Genomic DNA, 22,279 nt, shown 5'->3' on the forward strand with positions numbered 1-22,279 from the left:
TAATTAACTACACACCTTTCTCGTTCCCAGTTAAAGCAGGAGTGAAATAAATGTTTAATGTTTTAGTCGTAATTTTACAAATTAATGAGTAATTTATATAGCTTATTAACCAACAGAACCCAACATTGTATATCTACAATGTCAGGAATAGAATTTAAAAAACTCAACAGTAACAGTGATAAACATCTACGAAATAAACAAGGAAGTATAACATTCTTATACCTAACAATAATAGTTATCTACAAAAATCAATAAAAACTCAATGAACTATTAACAATTAACCAATATACCTACGTAGACCTAGAGTTACATTTAAATACGCACAGTAGGTTCCCAAACAGATCATGTATTAAAATTTTAACAAGACTTTAACCTAATTATAAACAAGCGTTCCGTGATTTAAATTTACTTAGGAGTTTTGCTGTACACATAACTAGGCCTATATATTACATATTTCCAAATTACACAAATCAAGGTTCACAGCATAACTTCAATAACAACGACGAGAATAATTTATAAGTTGAACCCGCTACTTCCAAACTCATGAGGATCATACCTATATAACGAACTGAAACTGATGTGATTCGAGTGAAACATCAAATATGATGCATGATGATAAAATTAACTAAAATTACACCAACGCATAATATGTAAAACATCTAATTTATGAACATTTATTTTCGTAATGTTAATGAACAAAACTAAAACGTATTGAGTTTTAAAAATATATAAATAAAGTATAATACATATATCTGCGTAATTAAAACGATTTTCTAACTGTGAAATAAACAAACGGTCATATTCTTCTCCGACAATGTACACAGAGCAAAAATAATTTAAAATATTAATTTATAAGAGAAACCGAAATGGAAATAGGAAAACATATTTGCTTGTGACAAGAGAACCTAATGCTAATTTACCATTAGTTTATAAACTATATGTAAGTAAACTTTGCATTAATATACTCTATTGGTTTAACAAAAAGATGTTATACAGTGTAATACATTTTACGATATACTCCAAACCACAAAACAGCGGTTAAATTAAAATTTGTACGCGACATATTTTATATTCTAAAACCTGTATTGTTAAGGTGGTGTAGTTAAAAATTACGAAAAACAAAAATAACATAACGAGAGACAGGTGAACAAATAGTCATATGTTAAAGACTGACAACAGAGAATAAGAAACTGTAAATAAAATAATTATAGATTAAAAACAACTTTTGTGGAATAAATCCAATGGTAGAATTTAGCTTAATGCCAAAAATACTTAACTTTATAATAAAACATATTAAATAACAAACTCACTCTTATTTTTCAGATTTTATGAAAGGTATAGTTCCTCACCCTAAGAAGTGTGTGAAAATAGTTTATAAACAATTTAATAACAATTTTACATTTTTACATGCTAACTGAAACCCTCAGCATGTGTAAAAACACAAGCTGATTATTACACAAAACTTAAGAACCAAATACAAAAATGTTCAAAAAGTACACGCTCCAGAAATGTGCAATGTATTAGGAATGTATTGTACTGTTATCAATCAGTATTAGGGAAATTGTGATAGTGATTGGGGATATGTTATTTTTTGGGTTCAAGAATAAATTTAAATGTTATAAATATACAGGACATGGAAAATGTAACAAATATAATCTATCGTAGTCCATGATTAATGTGTATTAAAATATTTGAACCAATATTAACTGACTATTATATGGATTGGTTACATGTATATTTTAGGAAGGTTCAAACAAATTTCGATTTTCGTAGCATGAACAATTGAAGAGTAAAATATTTTAAATTTACACAATAATATAGTTAGTTAAAAACATATAAAATCGAAGAAACATGTATTGCTAATATTTTGATAGTTAAACATCTAATAATGGAAAAATAGAAAGTTCTTCTCGTTACTGATTGTAGTAGTAACTTTTAAAATGAAAAGTTCAATTTCATGTGAAATTGTCAATACGTTTCAGTTTTGTTAAACATTTTGAGTTTGGGTTTATTAATGCCAGTTTATAAAACTTACAGTAAAGTTTAAAGTATAAAAATACAAAGAGTCCAAAAGTAAGTAGTCTTTTACCATAACACTTATAATGTCGTTATAATTGCATATGATTTTGACGAGAATGTATACAAACACACTTAATACAGTAAGTAATCCACTCAAACAAACTTTACAGGACATCGACTAGGGTTTGTAGTGGGTTTGGGGAGAGACCAAGCGAAATAAACCGGTTATAGCTGAGTCTTCTCCGTGCTATTTATTATCTCTACGCTCTTGCAGCCTTAAAGACGATTTCATTAAAAATAGAGGAATATTTAGAATCCTTCTAAGAAATTGTTAGAGTAGTATATATTCTACAAAATAGTCTGATTATGTAAAGCTGGTGTTCTTATTGCCACAAGTAAGGTGGCCATACACATAAACACTGAGGTATTGCGGGGGGGGAGGGGGGACGGGAATAATTAATACGATACTATTTACATTGGGAATTGTACATACTTTGTTGGATAAGAAGGCGTAACAAATAACAATGGCGTGGATAGTGAGTAGTAATGATAGAGATCTGACAGTTAAATCAACGTCTACAATTTTATAAAGTCAGTATTAAAATAACCCTAGAGTTACATAAATGTTTATTATAAGAACATTAATAAACAGTCCATTAGAAATATTGTGGACAAAAAAAAACTTTAACTATTTTAATTTTCTAAGATCATAGAGACCTCCTTTTTTTATGTAAAGACTTAAAGGAAATAATTTAAAATATACTGTTATCCCTATAAATAACGTGTAAACTTAAAACTTTAGTCTTAAAGTAATACATTTTATTATTTCAAAAGTTGCGCATCTCACAAAATATAAATTAAAAAATTTGTAATACGATTCACAATAATTAAAATTTGAAAGTTCCTATATAAATGTTCTTTAGAACTTTATATGGAGTTTAATGAAAATGTTACATACTATATCATAGTAATACAGTAAAAGAATAATTAAAATGATATAACCAATTACAATTTTGAAATTAACAGTTTTTAATTACAAGATTTCACTTGTATCGCATTATTAATTTTGTTTAAACGGTTTATCTTATAGACTAGGGCCTTAACACAAACAAGGCCTTACCATTAGATGTCCACAAAATAACATTTTGAATAAATTAATATTATACAAATTGATAATACAAAAAATTTGATAAAAAAATTTGTTTGTCCCAGAGCAAACAAGACAAAGAATGATATTTTATCAAATATATCAACCACCTTATAATTATTTGGTTAACGTACAACAAACAACAAAATGATCAATACCAACCTGAATAAAACTTCCCAATATCGTTAAATGGATGGACTATATATCTGAAATCAAACAATCCTATCGAAACAAGACAAATAAAAGAAATGAACAATATCGGTTTGCTGCTTTAGCCTTTAGTGATTAGGAACACGCTATGTACAGTAAGACGGTTTGCAGGAAGAATAGAGTAAGATTTAATATAATATTGTACTGATAGTTAAATACAAAAACAATTATAGTATAAGTATTGGCAGATGGTTATGGTTCAAGGTATAGAAGATTGTTTTAATAAATATAGTAAAAGGCCATAAATGTATTAGTTACTTCCTTAGTACTACCTAGCTACGCTTTAGAGCTCAAATAGATCACAATCTTACGACATTCTTAATTAGTAAAAATATCTTAAACTGTTCCTTAAATGATTATTACGTTTGAATGCCCGTGCAAAAGTACTATTTTTTCTCACAGCAGAAGAAAACTTGGAAGGTCGATCCAGTAAATTATATAATCTGTAAAGCATTGTTTGATTGTTTAGGTATTACGGAAGTTTTACAAAACCACTCTTAGTTAAAACTTTTACAGTGTCTTATTTGTACACGAAACTCATTAATTACAAATATTAAAAGAACGAAAGTAATCTATAACTACCTATTAGTTATCTTACATGTTGGCTTAAGCTGAGTGGAGTGCTGCACATGGTGGGACTGGCCGACTGTTCTTGAGACGTAGGAAGGGATCTACACTACTACAAACCCTCGGGACAGTCAGGTCACTGGATATACACAAAACTTTACAGAAGCATCAAGCGGCATATTGCTGGCATTAAAACACGATACACAGCCTCATACTGACAGCAATATTGATGCTATTCTTCAGCCTTGCACTCTTCACTCTTCGCCTCCTCTTCTTTTCTTTTCTGTTCTTCTTCCAGTTCGGCAGCAGCGGCCGCCTCAGCAGCTGCCCTTGCCGCTGCGTCTGTTGGCAAGATTGAGTATAATATAGACACGTCACTAAATTGCTGAGTAGCTAAAGGATTAAAGATCTATACTAATGACATTTTAATTTATGGATTTTTATCGTTTTTAAAAAAGGTCTGTGTAGATTATTTTGAAAAGTCTTGTTAAAATCCCTTAACTTTTCGAGTGGGGAGTCCCAGCCTTACCATTCAGTTATCATGAAAACCTTAACTATGCGTTGATCTTCATATCCTTAGATATATCAAATTAATTGTTTACTATCTACACTATCTACTATCTATGCCAATAGAATTACAATACAGAAGTTTTCAAAAGGAATTTCTTAATAATAGAGGCTATTTATATTGGATTCTGAAACTTGGATCGGAGAGCCTCAGTCTAATCTTAGTCGCAATGTAGGCTTTACATGTACGAGGATAATCTTCATGGTGTAGCTACTAATTGAAGATAAACTTATAATTGACAAGAAATTTATACGCCGTGTACAGTTTGTAAAATATTAACAAATCATTTATCTGATCCCATGTAATTTCTCCTTTTGTTTTAACTTTAATAAAAAGATTTTTTTTGAATTACAAAATGCATAGCTCTTTGGCGTTTTAAGTTGAAATACTTTAAATTTGCTTTCGCTATTTGATTAGTAAGAACCTAAGGCAGTGATAAACTTGAAAAAACATTATTACAATGATTAAAAAGGTATTTTCTTTAGGCTTTACACGAAATTTGAAAAAAACCCGCATAAGATAAATTATTTAAAAAATATAAAAAGACATCAACATAAATAAAGCGATTAATATTTCCAAACAAATATAACAAACAAAATACAGCGAACATGTTAAAACTGGCTGACAAATCAATGAATACTCTTTCCTTGCTATGGAGTTCCTGTGAGGAAAATTAGCAATTCCGGTCGGTTCTCGTAGAAATGCCCAAGGTGAGTAGGTGCAGTGCCAAACTTCTAGACATGTTTGAAATACCTTTGATTATCATTAAACGTTGTAAAAACTTTCTTTTCTCAATTATTTCGATTGAAGTCATTGTAATTCAAACTCTGATGTCAATGAGTGGTTCGGTATTTGTTTATAGGAAAAGGATTTCATCCCAATAAATTAAAAGAGAAAAGTATATTTAAAACCCAATAAACATTTTTATAAATTGAAAAAATCTGTACAAAGTTGATATTAACTCAAAACTTTTTATAAAATAATTACTACTTCCGTGCTATGGATCCTGTGGACATAGTACACAAGTAGCTAGTTAGTTAGTTTTTAAAATTTTTTTAGAAAAGTTTCTCATTAAAAACAAAAACAGCTTTATGCAGAGGTATAAAAAAATTCCCAACAGCTATTTATGTTCACGCAGTTCAAAAAAAAAGTAAATCCCATTATGGTTTAGCTGCTTTTATGAATATAAATCTATCCCAATCACTAGTTCTTCTCAGCTACTAAATGATTTATTTTACTATACGTAAATATATTTTAATTAGTTTGCGACAAATCAATAACAATACATTCTGTTATTTTATATAAAAACAGAAAACGAGAACCCAAAATGTTTTCTTTGGACTGATTTTCTAATATTCTTTGAAAATGTTTTGCTGTTGTGTCATTTTTTATGAAATTCTTGATTAAATGATTTGAAACATAACCTTCCAAAATAAATGATAACTCTATAGCCAGCCATAATAGTGTTATCAATTTTAAACATTAAAATGGAATTTTATGTAAGAAAATAGAGACAGATGTAAAGCAAGGTCATGTGCCCATAAGAAATTTATTGATAATTTTGCAAGTTTTTGAGCAATACATATATTGGTGAATTGTATCATACCAAAAAAGTTACCGAAGTAAAAGTTTACTTTCATTTTCAGTTTCACTCAGCCAATCGAAATGTAAATTTCAAAATTTTAGACATATATTTACATAGATTAAGTTACAGTGGCAATTAAGTTACTCATATTGGTCAGCTTACCTATAATAGCTCTCTCCTTCCATATCCTCTTATTCTCAGCTAGACATCCCAGCCACGGCTTCTTTATTGAAAAGGGAGGCGGGGTGCCTTCACAGTTGGTTTGTTCTAGAAGAAACAGACTACAATTAATAATATTTACTCGATATGTGTTGTGTTACTTACACTATCATAAAAATGAGCAATTATCTGGCTGACATTATTAAATGGGGTAACTTAGTAGCTGCCAGTTCAGCACTTCAGGTAAAATGTTAATTGGAATTGAAATTGGAACAGAATGTTCAAAATACACAAGGTTTTATACAGGGTGTCCCACGAGTAACCCAGCAAACTTCTCGGATGGTTTACTCTCATCAAACGAATAAAAAAGTTTCATATTAACATGTCTGGAGACGATTTCCTGTCGAGTTACGGCTTGAGAAAGATTTCACCCGATTTTATAGGAATGGACGAAAATAAAGCGAAACTGACGTTTTAATGGTTTTATTAGCTGTCAAATTTATGAAATTTTATGTAAAATGAACTGAAGAATTGAATAAAATATGTCCTAGACCTGTTAGATCACCTATTTCTGAGATATCAAACAAAGTATACAAAATTCGGACTCGAAAAACATGCTTTGTTTAGATTTGAAGTATATTAAGGGGAGTCGGATGACTTATTGGGCAAAAAAATATTTTTTTTTTAGTTTTTGCGTGTTTTTTTATTATTTGGACTTTTAAGTTTCATTTGACACCAAAGTTATTAAGTTCTGACATCTAGAACAGTTTTTATTGGCTTTTTTATAAATGCGCGCACTCAACTTTTAGTGGGGTTGGTCGGCAGTCACCAGCTGTTTGAACAAACTTATGGTACAACATTATACATTATTATATATACAGCTTTTTGTAAACTGTGAGCAAAATGGAGTCATTTGTAAATAGAGTCCATAAAACCAATTTTCAGAGACTTATGCCAAACAAGTCTCCTATCTAAATGTTTACATGGGGGCACTCAAAACCCGTGCGAATCACTGAACAGCATTATCTGGTCAAGGCTCCCTAAAACTACATTTATAATGAAAACCACTTTAGAATTTGGAGCGTATGATGCTGTAGCTTGTTATAACGATGGAAACATTGCTAAGTGTAGAATTTTGAGTAAGCTAAACATTAGACCAGGGAGAAACTGTGTGAAAGTGATGACGCGATTGGACAATACTAGGATTTGGAAAGCCGATAAAGCAATAGAAGACATAGAGAAAAAGTGTCGTCGGGAATTGACCTCAGCTAAAAGGAAACTAGAGGACCATTATGAACAGCAGGAAGACCCTGACAACCCTGCATATGGAGCTGGAATGCACTAGGGTGAGTTATTGTTATGACAATATGTCATATGTGATAACCTGCGTTTTGACTTTAAATGCGTTTTCCGGAAAACGGTGTTTTTTTTACACAAATGTACCTTTAATCTCCTAAACCAAAAAAGATACTTTTTTTGATGCAACTTTTTTTTATGCCATATATAAATACAGATTTAAGGCACAGGAAATTACATTTATTATTTTCAGTTCCAAGTTGCATACGTTCAAACAGTAACTTTTAAAAAATTTTTATGCTAAAATATAAAAATTTAAAAAAAATTTCTTAAATATATGATACCTTAAAATGCTGTGCCTTAAATGTACAACAATATATGCATAATAAAATAAAAAAGGTTTAAGTTTTTATCTGTAACGGTTTCTTAGAAAATGGTACATAAAGTTGTACTATTTAACATGGGAAAGATAGGGTAATCCGACTCCCCTTAACTTCATTAAATGGGTAATAAACACACATTTTTACCCAAAACTTTAAGATAATTTAATTTAAAATATTAAAACAATAATGTTTAATTAAATAAACTCACACGAAAAATTAGACAGAAAATACAATATGTGTTTGTTAAATTAACGTTCTTCAGTTTTTAATCCTTAGAACCCAAATTGATCGAGTTCTGCCTTGGCTAAGAGAAACCTATGTACCAAGTTTCTAGTATCTACGATTTTTTGATCAAGTGTTAAAAGCCGAATGTAGTGAAACGATTTTTAGTTGTTCCCAATAAGAACAACATTAAACCTCAGACACTTTTACGCCCTTATCCCTGATAGTTGGGCTATTCAAGATGTCTGACTTTAAAGATATTATTAATACGCATCTAAACGCTTTTTAGTTTTTTTTTCAATAAGAACAACGTTAAACCTCAGGCACATTTACACCCTCATTACTGATAGTTGGGTTACAAGAGATGTCCTTGCTTTAAAGGTATTATTAACTCACATCAAAACGTTTTTAATGTTTCTTGTCAAGTTTAAATATGTTTAGTACTTAAATTGTAAGTACAAAGAAATCATAATATTTTTGAACGATCAATAAATTGTGGAAAAGTACAAAAAGCGACTATAATTATACAACTAAAACTAGAGTCTTAAGCCTGCATACGGTTTAAAATTGTCCTTGTTGGGCTAAAACCAAAATGGACGTCACTAGAGCCGGAACTTAACGGGCGGAAACACATACAACAAAACGATTTTAAAATCATGTCGGATCCTTCATAATTTAAAGTACTAATAAATATAGTTTTGTTACATTTTTTGCGAGTAAGTTTTGAATACTACTCCGTCACATTAAACATATTTCAATAATAACATCTCTATAATTTGTTAACGTGTTTAAACATTTACTCGGTGACAATACACGTAATCATTTCACAACGTCGGAATGTTAGTTTTCCATCCGCTTCGGTTGTGAAAACACTAGGGATAAATCTGAGAAATGTCAACAATAAATGTAATCCTCGATCATTCCAGGAAACTCATCACAGCAAACCGTACAATCGGAATTCAATTATTTAAAGCCCAGTACGATTTTAGCTTTAATTATTGAACAGTTCAAATGATTATTCACTTGCAAGTACGTGTCAATACGTATCAATCAATGCTTCTAACAGATATCGGTCTATCCTACTACATTATTATGGTTCAGGGTCTTTTCAATTCAAGATCTAAACATAAATTTCATATACGACGATTTTGAATTCACTCACAATTTTAAAGACATGAAAAATTATAAAGTAAAAAACAGGATATTAAATAAACCTTATAATTTTATTTATAAACGAGGATTATGAAATAACCACGGAAATATTACATTCTGATAGATAAAGCTACAAATTAAATGGAAGCCCTAAAATTATTTAATACTTTCTTTTTAATATTCAACACATAATTTAAGAAACCTACTAGTATATTAATTTTCAATATAATTTTAAAACTAATTAAAAAAATGGTGCAACCTATTTAATATTTATAAACTAGCCTATATTTAGAGACAGCACGCTCGTCTTTTTAAAAAAATCCTTACAATTACAAAATATTTACATGTTCAGGCAATTATCATTAAGACCTTAACGGTACAGTTTCACTTATGCTTATTTATCTTTCATTTTTTATAAGTTGAAAAATAAATATAGTTTTAATGTCTTTTCAGTACTTTTAATCCCGTTATACAATCATACAACTAGTATACAATAAATATAAACCAGTGGAAACTAGAATTCCCTCTCAACTGTCAACTTTTGTTATTACGAGTAGATTTAAAAATATAGAATACCTTTTTACACATAAAATTAATAACAGTAATATTGATTAGTCGGCCTGTTATTTTTAGCCTAATCTACCTCTAGAGGAGTTGTTGGTCACTTTTAAAACGTTAATAAAATTATTTTGTCCTCAAAATGGACGAATTTGCCATCGTTCAGTGATAAAAAGTCAGGTTTGTTATCATGCATTGTTGTTTAAGTTATAGTCATGCATTATTTTAGCCTTTCACCTGAAGAAGAGATCAGATTGTAGATCTCGAAACGTGGTGTTACTAATTGTACTGTGTCACTGAACAATGGCAAATGTCCGGAGAAATCCTGCTTCCTTCACATTCTTTCCATTGTTAAAAAACTTCAAACAAAAAAATCAAACATTGTAGATGGATTAAAATAAAATGCGCATGGCCTTTGGATTAATAACTCCAAAATTACTAACCGTGAGGTTTTCTTGTGTCCTCAGAAACAGAGACGGATCTCTTGACTTCCTTGGAGGAAGGTCCCATGACAGGAGCAAGAATCGCCTCCAACATGTCACTGCACACCGAAAGACTGGGGTCTACGATGAAGTCGATGAAACCTTGAACACAAGATCATATGAAATAAATCTGACAACCAAAGTCGTTCACTTATATATGGGTTTATAAATAGGGTTTCAAAGTTTAACAGAGTTAAAGTAAATTAAAATATTTATTTATGCATATTAAATATTTATTTTATAAACTATAAGTACAGATAAATAAAAAAAGAAAATGGTTTATTTTTGTAAATTACAATCGTCACAATTACCAGCGAACTATATATGGTATAATAAATACTGAATATTAGTCAATAGCGAACCGGTATAATACATTTTTATTTGCTTAATATTTTTATATTCAATCATAAGCCATTATTGATTTTTATTTTTAAGATTCCGATATTGATAAAAATATTCCCATAAAACCTCAAAATAATATAATGTACTAATCTGGCTAATAATAACCAATCGCCATACCAATGAAATGATAGTATGAAACTAGATAAATTTATAATCATTTATCTAACATTAGACTGTTATTACTACTAATAGCTACAAAATAACTTTATGCAAAATATTTACCACAGTTTTTCCCGTTACACAACACAAATAGATTATTCTTGGAAGTTACCCGTGAAAGGGCAACGTACTGTCGTCCAAGTGAAAAACTCGGAATGCTTAAATATAATCCTGTAATGTTTGACCCTGTGGTATATAATTATATATTTATTTAAAAATCCGCTGACATGGTGGGTTTATCAAAGAAAATTTCACAGGAAATTGCAGCCGCTTCAATTGGAAAGGTAATTCTGTAACCATTAAAGATATTCGAAGAATCTAAACAACTTCTCCATTTCCACATTCAGTCAATACTGTGCATGCTACTGTGTACGTTTTTAATGATTCGTGTACTATTGCATAATTTAGGGGGATAAACTGTCGTAAGATTACGGTACACTGCAAAACTAATTATGCGGAGGTATTTCTAAGGGCTGCAAAAATTGTCTAATTATTTATTGGTTAATCTTCGATTTCATTGTTATACTTCGCAATGAAGTGTGGTATGATACCCGCTCGACCAATCAGAGCACAGGTACCGTTCTTTGGTCATAAGTCACGCAACCAAAACACGCGGGCTTTTAAACATAATACCTATCTACCAAAAATATTGATCGAAATTATTTGCTTGAAAAGTAATTTTAACTAATCTTTACATATTTTAATATATTGATATGGATACTTTATTGATCTAAATAGCTTCGGAATGCTAATACAAATTTAAACTTTAAAAGAGAAAAATTAGTATGTGGATTATTCTTTGGAGATATATGCTGCAACGAAATTTTTGTAGGCTTTTTGAAATAAACAATTCCGTATTACATTATTTTGTTAAAGGTCGTAGAGTTTAGTCAGTGTTAACAATAAAAGCACTAAAAATTTCAACTATCGCATTATACAAATTGCGATGATTATTGATTTATAATACATAGGAACCTGACATAGTTCATAACGAAGCCGTCAGTGAAAACCGTATCCAAGTCCTTTGAATAATTTACAAAATATAGATGCACAAAAAGATAGAAGAACGCAAAAAGCGTCTTCAATTTATGTATTGATAAGAAACTGCATAAAATATAAATATTTAATTCAACAATGGGATGACATAGTTACAATTCATAATACATTTCCTTTTGAGTAAATTCAATAATTAAAGTTAAGTTACATTACAGGGCCAGATATTTTTTGAAAGAAATAATCCTAGTTAAAAGTGTGTCGAGGGTAATTTTGCAAGTGTTATCCATAATGCCACGCCATTTTTAGCAAACTGCATGCAGTTATTAACAAATTTCATAGCTTTTTTTAGTTATTGGTAATTTTTTAAATATTATTTTTTGTATAAAAACTTAAACAATGCATATTTTCAAAAATCCGTTAAAATATAAAGAAAGTCCGACCTTGCTTTATTGAAACTTCAGATTCAACATTAAAAGACATATAAAAAATTTCACACTCAATGAAACCAAGAATATTCTACTTCTACTAACTTATAACCCAAAATAAAAATATTATAGCGTTTTTAACGACTAACCATTTTGCTTGTTAACACTGTCGACATCGCTAGCGATTTCACAGCTACGTATGGGCAGTACATAACATGTGCTTAACGCAACGTTTATTTATAATTAAAACTTTTACAAAATACGTGTAGGAATGTAAAGTGTTATATTTATTATATTTTTTCAAAACGTCAGTTAAACCAGACGTTGGTAATATATGAAAGTTCTTAAAACGTTGGCACTGACAGGGTAAGCATTATTATTAATCTTAATGTTATTGAAATAAAAAAAGACATTAGAAAGTGTAAGTTCTAATGAACTTTGAATAATAAACGGTAGTAAAACACGTTCACAGCAGCAATAGTCATATACGGGCTTTAGGTCCACCATAATCAATGTGTTAAACTGTGATAGGCATACATCTTTATATTCAGAACTCGCCTTCGGCTCGCTGGGGCTACGCCCCCAGGCCCCCAAAGTAAACGCTTGCAAATTCGGGGATAAGCGGAATTCGGTGACTGGTTAAGTCCGGACATTAAGTAAATGACAAGGGATTTAAAAATTGACCTTTTTCATAGATTTTTTTCCGGATTCGTAAAAACTTTTGACTTTGAGGCATTTTGCGGTTAAACCGTTAGAGATACGACAAAAAGTGACTGGACCTTTCTTGTTGGAAATTTAATTTTGTCTTTCGATTGTGCCCTCAGATCTGATCTACGACCTATGGTTTTAGCCAGAAAATGAGTCTCGGGAGAAAAGTCTGCACGGGTCAGCTATCTTGAATTCTTTAGTATAAACATAATAAAAACCGACCTCAAGGCAGTATTTTAAGTCGAACAGGGGGTTTAATATCACCAGGAGACTATCTAGTCAAGGCGAGAAATTCCCTGGGTGGGTGATTAATGTTAAGGAGGTTAAGACAAGAGGGGGTTTAATTTCGTCAGGATATTGTCCTGGTCATATGAACAAATTCCCAGGGGGGGTTAACGTTACCGGGGATAAGTCTCCAGGGGGTTATCTGGTCATACCAGGATCTTCCCAGGGGGGGGGGGGGGGTTAAGAGATTTGGTGACTGGTAAAATTCGGACATGAGGTCATGGCAGGAAATTCCCTGGGGGGGTTTAATGTTACCAGGGGGGTTAACACATCAGGGGGTTGAATGTACAGGAGGTTATCAGTCATACCAGGAAATCCCCGGGGGGGGGTTAATATTACCGGGGGTTAATGACACACTTGGGCCTTTTTTTAGAGGGTATTGTGTCTGTGAACATAAATAAATATTCCTCTGTCCCTATCTACTATTGACGCTTAGCTAACGCTCAGCCAACTCCCGAAGTCACTGAACCTTTTCTGTAGATCACGTGATTTCCTAAATCCCGTTTAAAATTTTGTTTTGAGTTACGAACCAACCGTTTTAGCCGCTATCAAGCCCGGAATGTAAATTTTTAGGCGAAAATGTCCAATATTTTCACTTAATCGCGTTTTGCGGTCAAACTAAGGGAAATATAGTAAAAAGTCACTGGACCTTTTTTGTAGGTCATCTTATTTCCTAAATAAAACGTTAGTCTTATTTTGACCTCCGACCAATGGTTTCGCCGCTATCGACCCCAAAAACAAAAGTTTCGCGTAAAAGTTACAACAAAATTGTACATAATCACGTTTTTTCGGCCAAACCAATCGAGATAGGGCAAAAGATTACTGGACCTTTTCTGTAGATCGCGCAATTTGCTAATTTGATGGGTCAATCAGATTTGAGCTACGACCAACGGTTCGGCCGCTATCGGGCTTGAAACATTATTTTTATCGAAAAAATCTCTGGAATTTTCAAAATGTTCGAGCGTTTTGTCGCTTAAACCATGGAAGATAGAGCAAAAAGTCATTAGACCTTTTTTGTAGTTCACTTCATTCCTGACCATGAATTTTCCGTCAGATCCGAGCTAGCTCCAACGGTTCGCCCGCTATCGGGCTTACAAAAAATGCCTGCAGGGGTTGAAGAATGCGCGATTTTTTGGGAATTTTTTTGAGGGGTTGAAAATGAAAAATTCTCACTTTTTCGGGATTTTCCTGGTGGTTACACGTGGAAAGCTATCTGTGTACCAAATTTCAAGTCTCTAACTCATCTGGAAGTAGGTTAGAATTAGTATACGTGAGTGAGTGAGTGAGTCAGTCAGTCAGTTACACATGCGGTTGTATATATATTAGATACGTTGGTAATGGTATTATATTAATGTTTATATTAAGACAATGGTTACTTACATGTTATTGTGACTTTCTAGTTAAGATTAAAGTCATGCACGTTGTCTCCGAGTTGAAAAATGTTCCAAGTTTCAATAAATGTAATAATTTAGTAATACCATTTCAACAATTATTAAAAAGTAAATAAGATATTAATTTATCTCAAACGTTAATTTCATATTTAAAATTGGATATTAGTTTTGTATCAAAACCAAAAACATTTTATGGTAGAAGAATTAATAATAAATGAGCTAACCTATTAGATAAATACAGTTAGATAATATAGTACAGGGTGGCGCAGAGAAACGGGCAATTTTGAAGTTGTTGTTGGTACGCATGCAAGTATCGTAGGAGTTGGGGACGGAAGTCATGATGCCAAGTAGTAACGGTCATTTAGTTGAGATGGAGCAGTGGAGTGGTACGCAGCGTGCCGTTGCCGTGAGAGCGTATTACAAAAATGGCGATAGTGTAACAGCTGCACAACGAGTGTTCCGACACCATTATGATATTCCTCTCCGCGGTTGAGGTCCTTCTTCACATGCCATATCATCATGGGTTCGGAATTTTGAAGAGACTGCTTCGGCCTTAAAGAAAAACCCTCCTGGGTGTATAGTGACTGTTCAAATCCCAGAAAATGTTGATGTAGTGCGAGTCACAGTGGAAAGGAGTTCTGTACGAAAAATCGCCTCATCATTGCGACTTGAGCATCGGAGTGTGCAAAGAATATTGCACGGCCTGCAGTTTCATCCTTACTAGCTTCAGATCAAGCTAGAGCTTTTGGTTTTAGAAAACCAAATGACGGTGAATTACGCTTACAATTTTGTGAACAGCTACTGACTAAAATAAATGAGGACGCAAATTTCCTTGAAAATCTTTTGATGTATGATGAGGCTCACTTTCATTTAAATGGGCATGTCAATAAGCAGAACATGCGTTACTGGGATCGCAGAAATCCCGGTGAACTTCATCAACGTCCGTTACACAGCTTTAAAGTTACTGTATGGTGTGCAGTGTCTTGTCGAGGGATAATTACTTTGAGGATAGTAATGGTTCCACTGTAACTGTCACATCTGAACGTTACATTCATATGCTGAAGACATTGTTTGCTCCACGGTTTCATGCTTTTCCAGATATTGAAATTCAGAAAACCTGGTTTCAACAAGATGGAGCCACTTTACACACTGCCAATACAATACAATACAATACAATATACTTTATTGCCAGAGAAACAATTTTAACATTGCATAGCATGCGTCACATAATAATAATTGTATATTCATTAAAATAATGAAATGTCTTATGCTAACGATTTAATTTTTAAAATATTGTAAACAATATCGATTTTAGTTAACAATAAAAGTTGTCAAGCAGTAAAATTAATATATAATAAAAATAACTTTGGATATCAGCGCCCCTGTACTACCGCAAATTGGAGCTAGTGAGATGGTCCATGAATTCACCAACTGTATAAAAAGAATGAGACACTAAAAAGTGTCGCAATGTAATTTTTGAACCGATTTAGATCATTTATTGATTTTATTTCTTCAGGGAGCCCATTTAGAAAACTTTTATGCCGGCTTGAGAAGGAAGTTGCTCGTTATCTTCTCAATCTATGCTGAGCAGGTCTGACATTTTTCTCGATACCTCGTATCGTAGTTGTGAATGTCACGACCTCGAACCATTTGGCTCTTAAACCGACAATGTACAGTAGTCTCCAGTATATACAAACATGGCAATGTTAGTATTTTGAGCTCCCTAAATGAATTTTCTACACGACTCTCTAAAGTTTAATTTAGCAATAATTCTAATAGCTCTCTTCTGTAAGACAAAAAGTCTGTGGAAGTCCGCCATTTGAACAGCCACCCCACAATATAATACCGTAGGATAAATGTGGGTGGACCAAACCGTAATATGCAATTTTCATTATTTGAATCTGAACAGTATTCGGCAAGACCTCTCAAGAGATAAATATTACTTGATAGTTTCGCACAAAACACTGTCCACATGGTTCCTCCAAGGTCAACCCCTCTATCGAGGTATATTCCCAAGAGTTTCGTACAGTCAACTTCATCCAGGACCTTGTCGTCCAACATCACAGTAGGTCTGTACTGAAATGGTGCAGTGCTTCCACCAAAAACCATGTAATTTGTTTTCGAACAATTAAGTTTCAAGTTTATGTTTTCAAAGTATTGTGTACATACATTTAATTCTTCGTAAGCTTGAATTTCAACTTGAAATTTGACTTGCATGTGAAAGAGACAGTCGTGTCATCTGCATATTGGACTATGTGTCCTTTATGAATCTTTGAATTCAAATTTACGTACACCAGGAACAAAACTGGTCCGAGGATGGATCCCTGAGGGACCCCATATCTAAGACTGGTTGTACGTGAAAATGAATTTTGAACTGATACTTGTTGTTTTCTATCGGAGAGGTATGACTGAAGCCACTTTAGCGGCAAAACCTCTAATACCGTTACTGTGCAATTTTTTGAGTAGAATGGTGTGATCCACACAATCGAAAGCCTTAGTCAAGTCAAGGAAAACGCTGAGCGTTACTGTTTTCTTGTCCAAGCTATCAACAATCAGCTCAATTAAGTGCGTGATTGCATCGATTGTGGATTTACCTCGCCTAAAGCCAAACTGATTTGGAGATAATATATTATTTTTCTCAAAAAAAATTTAGCATCCTACTTAAGAAAAGTTTTTTCAAAAACCTTACTTAGCACTGGTAGGATTGAGATTGGCCGATAATTATTTACTTTCAACGGATCATGTTTTCTTAAAAAATTGGAATTACTACAGCTCTTTTCAGTGCCGTAGGAAACATGCCTTCTTGGAAAGATGTATTGATTATCATTATCAGTGGTTTCAGCAGAGGCATGTAACATTGCTTTGAAAAGCCATGTCGACACGCCATTTTACGTCAGTTGACTTCGACACCCTTAGAGAACGCATCACGCCAGCCACTTCCTCCTCTGTTACAGGAGTTAACGCCATTGACATTGACGGGACTTGGTGTTTGACTCGTTTCAAAAGAAACAGCTAAGATTTTGATTTGAAACATTAGAAAAAAAAGTCATTAAAAATGTTTGCCCACATCTGAATGGTCCTTAATAATTTCCCGATTGATTTCAATTTCTATAGGTTTATTGGGTGCCTTAGTTTTGTGCTTATTAATTATACCCCAAGCGTTTTTTGTACATTTTTTGTTACCTTAATTGCTTTATTAAATTCATAGGCTTTGGCCGCTTTTAATAACCTTTCGATAAATTAATTTATACTTTTTTACAAAATTTTTGAATTCTACACTTGTTGATAGTTTTTGATTGTTCCCCAATACAACCGTAAATTATTTCTAGAAGAAAACAATTATTCCTGGAGTAATCCAATTAGTTTTTCTTTTCTCTTTATAAATTAATTTTTTTTAATGGACAGTATACATTTAGATTGTAAATGAAGCAATCATTTAAATAATCGAACATTTCCGACGAGTTTTGGGTTTTTTTGAATTGCCAAAGTTCTCGATTCAACCGTTTGTTTAACAGGTTAATGTTAGAAGGACGTTTGTATCTCTTCTATATATAGTGACGTCTTGTGTTTTTTTAACCTGTTGACTGATTTTGATTAATTGCGCATCATGGTCAGATATGGCAGTGGCTACAACGGACACGAACGTCCCGGGTATGTCGGTCACAACGTTATCTATAGCTGTCTGAGAACCACCAAACACTCTCGTAGGTGAATTCACCAACCATCCCCAGATTGAAGCTAGCCAGTTAAATCTCGGAACTTTCTGGTTTTGCTACAACCCCCGATTCAATACGTTAATATTGAAAATCTCCAGCTATCAGAAATTGTCGATTTTTTTTATGTTAAACTCTACTAGAAAATTCTCAAGATATTCAAAGAATTTGCTTTCCGAGCTTTCTGGAGATCTATAAACCACATAAACCGAGATTGAGCGACCATTACTGAGGACTAACAGAAATACCCGAGAGCTCAAATACCTTTTCCTCCACTTGAGTAGCATCCAAACTTTTTAAATTCAAAACATGGTTTGACAAAAACAGCAACGCCGCCTCCTTTAAAGTGGGTCCTATTAAGACTATTGGCAAGTGTGTAGTTTTCTATAACAAAGAGATCAATATTTTTGTCATTAAAACCGTGTTGACACCAATCTGTCAATGGCAGCACTGAGGCGTTTGTTTGGGGGAGCGCATAATTTCAAGGAACGCTAACGTCACTTGGCCTGCAGACCTCACAGTATGCAACTTCTTTCTATGGGGACATCTAAAGAGCGTTGTGTACCAGACTAGGCCAAGAAATCTTCTTGAGCTCAAGACTCAGATTGAAGAACACGTCGCCAACATCCAAGAGAACACATCGGGTGGCATAATGATAAGTTTTCGAAATCGATTGAATTAATGTGTTAGGCGCAATGGACAGCGCTTAACTGATGTTATTTTTAAGAAGTGACTTTAGATTTATTGTTATTTCCAACATTTCTCATGTAATTTCCACTCTTGCCAAACACATTTTAAGCATTAAAAAGTTGTTTGTACAATTCATTGGTTTATTATGATTATTTCAAAATTTTCCGTTCCTCTGCGCCACCCTGTATTTGTAAGCGACATTTTGTACCCACCAATCTGTGACTCAGCAACCAACGTATTTTTTCTATCACAGAGGGGGCTAAATGGTAATCCCAGTTCCTTCTCTTTGTCTCCCTGCAGGAAGAACTCCTCCAGGAGCTGAGAGGTCCACTGGAAGTGCAGGTCCCATTTCTTGGCAGGATGCGAAATGTCACAGCAATGTAACACCAGAGATAGCGCTTTCGCCTTGTCGATGCTGAAACAAACACCGGGAAATTTCTTAGCTACGAGCGGTTACAAACTGTGCGATGGAATCAGTGGGTTGGAAAAGGACATCATGTGGGTTTTTCATGAAATGTGAGTGGTTGGTTTTTTTAAATGACTAGACTGTATAAGCGAGGAAAAAACATTGCGATTTGCCTCGTAGCAGCATCCAATTCCATAAAGAACATATGTGGACCAGAGCGAAATTTTATATAATACGGATTTATCCATAAAAAATGTTACAGGAAAAACTAATATGAATAACAATTCAAAACATTCTACAGGGTTTTCATAAATGAATGGTACAATTTAAACATAAAATAAAAAGAGAACCGTACGAAGTACATTAAAAATATTTATTTCATTAGAATCCTCGTTAAAAACAATTTTATACTGATACATTTAGTACATTTCAATGTGTCCACCACCGATAGCTCTGCAGACATCTAATCTATGGTCGATCTCGGCCCATACACTGTGCAGCATGTCTCTTGTAACCGATGATACTGCCTCATAAATCCTTTCCTTTAAATGAGCTAAATCACGGATCTTCTGAGAATAAACAATGTTTTTCACGTATCCCCACAAAAAAAATCGCATGGAGTCAAATCCGGGCTTCTAGGAGGCCATGCTATTGGGCCACCTCGACCTATCCATCTTTGTCCAAACTTGTCATTCAAAGCATCACGAACAAAGTCCTTATAATGGGGTGGCGCACCATCTTGTTGAAAATACACCATATTGACATTAGAGCAATAAAACTAATTGAGCTGAAGAATTCAGAGGTGCCAACCATATTTTTCTACCTTGCATAGCAAATTGTTTTTAAGCATTCAAAATTGCACCATTAATTTATGAAAACCCTACATTAAAAAAAGAAACAATCTAAACCTAAATGGTAGTTAAATAACTACCAGGAGTTCAGAAAGTAAATTATATCCTATGAATTACGTTTAATATGTTGCAAAGTTTTGTTAACTAATGACATCTTCAGAACAACACATAGATGGATTCTTTAGTTCTCTAGGATTCATTGCTATAACTTAAATTATAAATCGTAAATAACGATGACAAAACAATGGACAAACAAAAAAGATCACATTCACGTAAAAAACCCAAATAATGTTCAGTTCCAGGAGCTGAAAGCTAATTTGGACTGTATAAGCACACAATTTGATTTTTCATGTAAAAAATATATATTTCCTCTAATAATGAAATCAATACACTACCACACTAGTTTTGGTGGAGTTTAAATTTGGAAGGTATCGAAAGATTCAAATATGAAACGACAAATTTTAAAAGCCAGTAAATATATTTATACACTAATAATATTGTTCTGTTGTGGTTTTTCTATATTCACTTTTATGTTCCCTACTACTATCTATCTTGTATTTATACATTTACTTCCTATATAATCCTATATAATTGCATTGTATCAAGTTTCAATCAAAATTTGCGTAGTGCCATTGAAGTTGTTTAATGTCTAAAGTATATAAGTATATTGTCATTTACCCGTAAACTCGAAATAAAAATAGAATTTAATAGAAAAATATGATATTTAACATTTAAATGAATAATTCATACATTTCTTAAAAAAAAAAAAACAGTTTCAATATCTAAATTGTCGAAATGCTATTGATATATTCAACTTTTAGGTGCTTTTTTAAGTTTGATATCGTTCCCAAAAAAGCTTCACAGAAAAATATATAAATAAAATAGAAATAAATACAAACGTCTTTAACTTTAAGAACATATGAATTACACAAAAATCCAGCAACTGCCAAAAATTGAAGAAACATCACCAAGTGCATAATAAAATATGACATTACGTACTATTACTGTTCATTTCATTAAGCACTTTTGGAGGTTAAATTAATATTACTAAACTTAAAAAGCTTACAACTTCTGAATGAGTAGATTTAAAACAATGAATTTAAGAATAAAAATGATTAACATTGCCTAATTGAAAATCATCAAGACATCCAGGCTGGTCTATAATGCAAAATCGAAGTTAGTCGCCGTGTTGGAAAATCTAAAAATCCAGGCACCATAAACGAAGTTGCATTAATAGCTAAGTCAGGACCATTCGTCGGGGCACATGAAACACAATTATATGAGAACTCCAGATTGTTTTGTTCTCGTGTTATTACGCATTAGCACAGCAATCCAATCAGTGTACGATTTTATGTATCAGAGCCTACGGTACAAACTTCTAGGGATAGTTTTTGGAAAATAAATAACAATTTTCTAAATAGTTCTAAAGTTCAGATAGTATTTGAAAAGTCTGAATCTTGGTAATTTTTAATTTCTAAAAATAGTGCTTGGAGTACAAAGAGATATTATTTTAAAAGTGGCCATATTGCATACCAAAATAACACAGAGTTAATATAAGTTTGGATTGAAAGATGCTTAATTTTCACACCTGCACCCATATCGAGATTACTGTAAAATCCAACATTATACTACTTTCTGTCGTAATTTTAAGAGAAGATAAGTAAGTTTTCTAATCATCAAAGTAAGTATTTGCTTTTAAATGACAAAATACATACGTTACATATTAAACAATATATATCCCCGTGTGCAAAACTTGAGTGCAAAATTAAGTGCAGACTTACGTATTGTGGCACATCATTTACTTAAAGATTCATAAACATATTTATAACTGTTTATATTTTAGAATTGTCCAATCTCTCACAGTAATTTTGAGACACATATGAAACACTCTGTATATCAGACATA

General features: G+C 32.6%; 1 protein-coding gene across 1 annotated transcript in view; it reads right to left on the reverse strand.

Moving 5' to 3' along the window:
• Window positions 1-1,752: 1,752 nt before the first annotated feature.
• LOC124364708 (calcium/calmodulin-dependent 3',5'-cyclic nucleotide phosphodiesterase 1-like) overlaps window positions 1,753-22,279 on the reverse strand; it is a 424,410-nt gene continuing 403,883 nt past the window's right edge. Inside the window, 4 exon segments of the mRNA XM_046820399.1 lie at window positions 1,753-4,285; window positions 6,259-6,363; window positions 10,310-10,450; window positions 19,330-19,532. Of these exon segments, the coding sequence (XP_046676355.1) occupies window positions 4,176-4,285; window positions 6,259-6,363; window positions 10,310-10,450; window positions 19,330-19,532 (559 nt within the window). The 3' untranslated portion in view covers window positions 1,753-4,175.

The sequence above is a fragment of the Homalodisca vitripennis genome, chromosome 6, assembly GCF_021130785.1.
Source record: "Homalodisca vitripennis isolate AUS2020 chromosome 6, UT_GWSS_2.1, whole genome shotgun sequence".
Classification (NCBI taxonomy): domain Eukaryota; kingdom Metazoa; phylum Arthropoda; class Insecta; order Hemiptera; family Cicadellidae; genus Homalodisca; species Homalodisca vitripennis.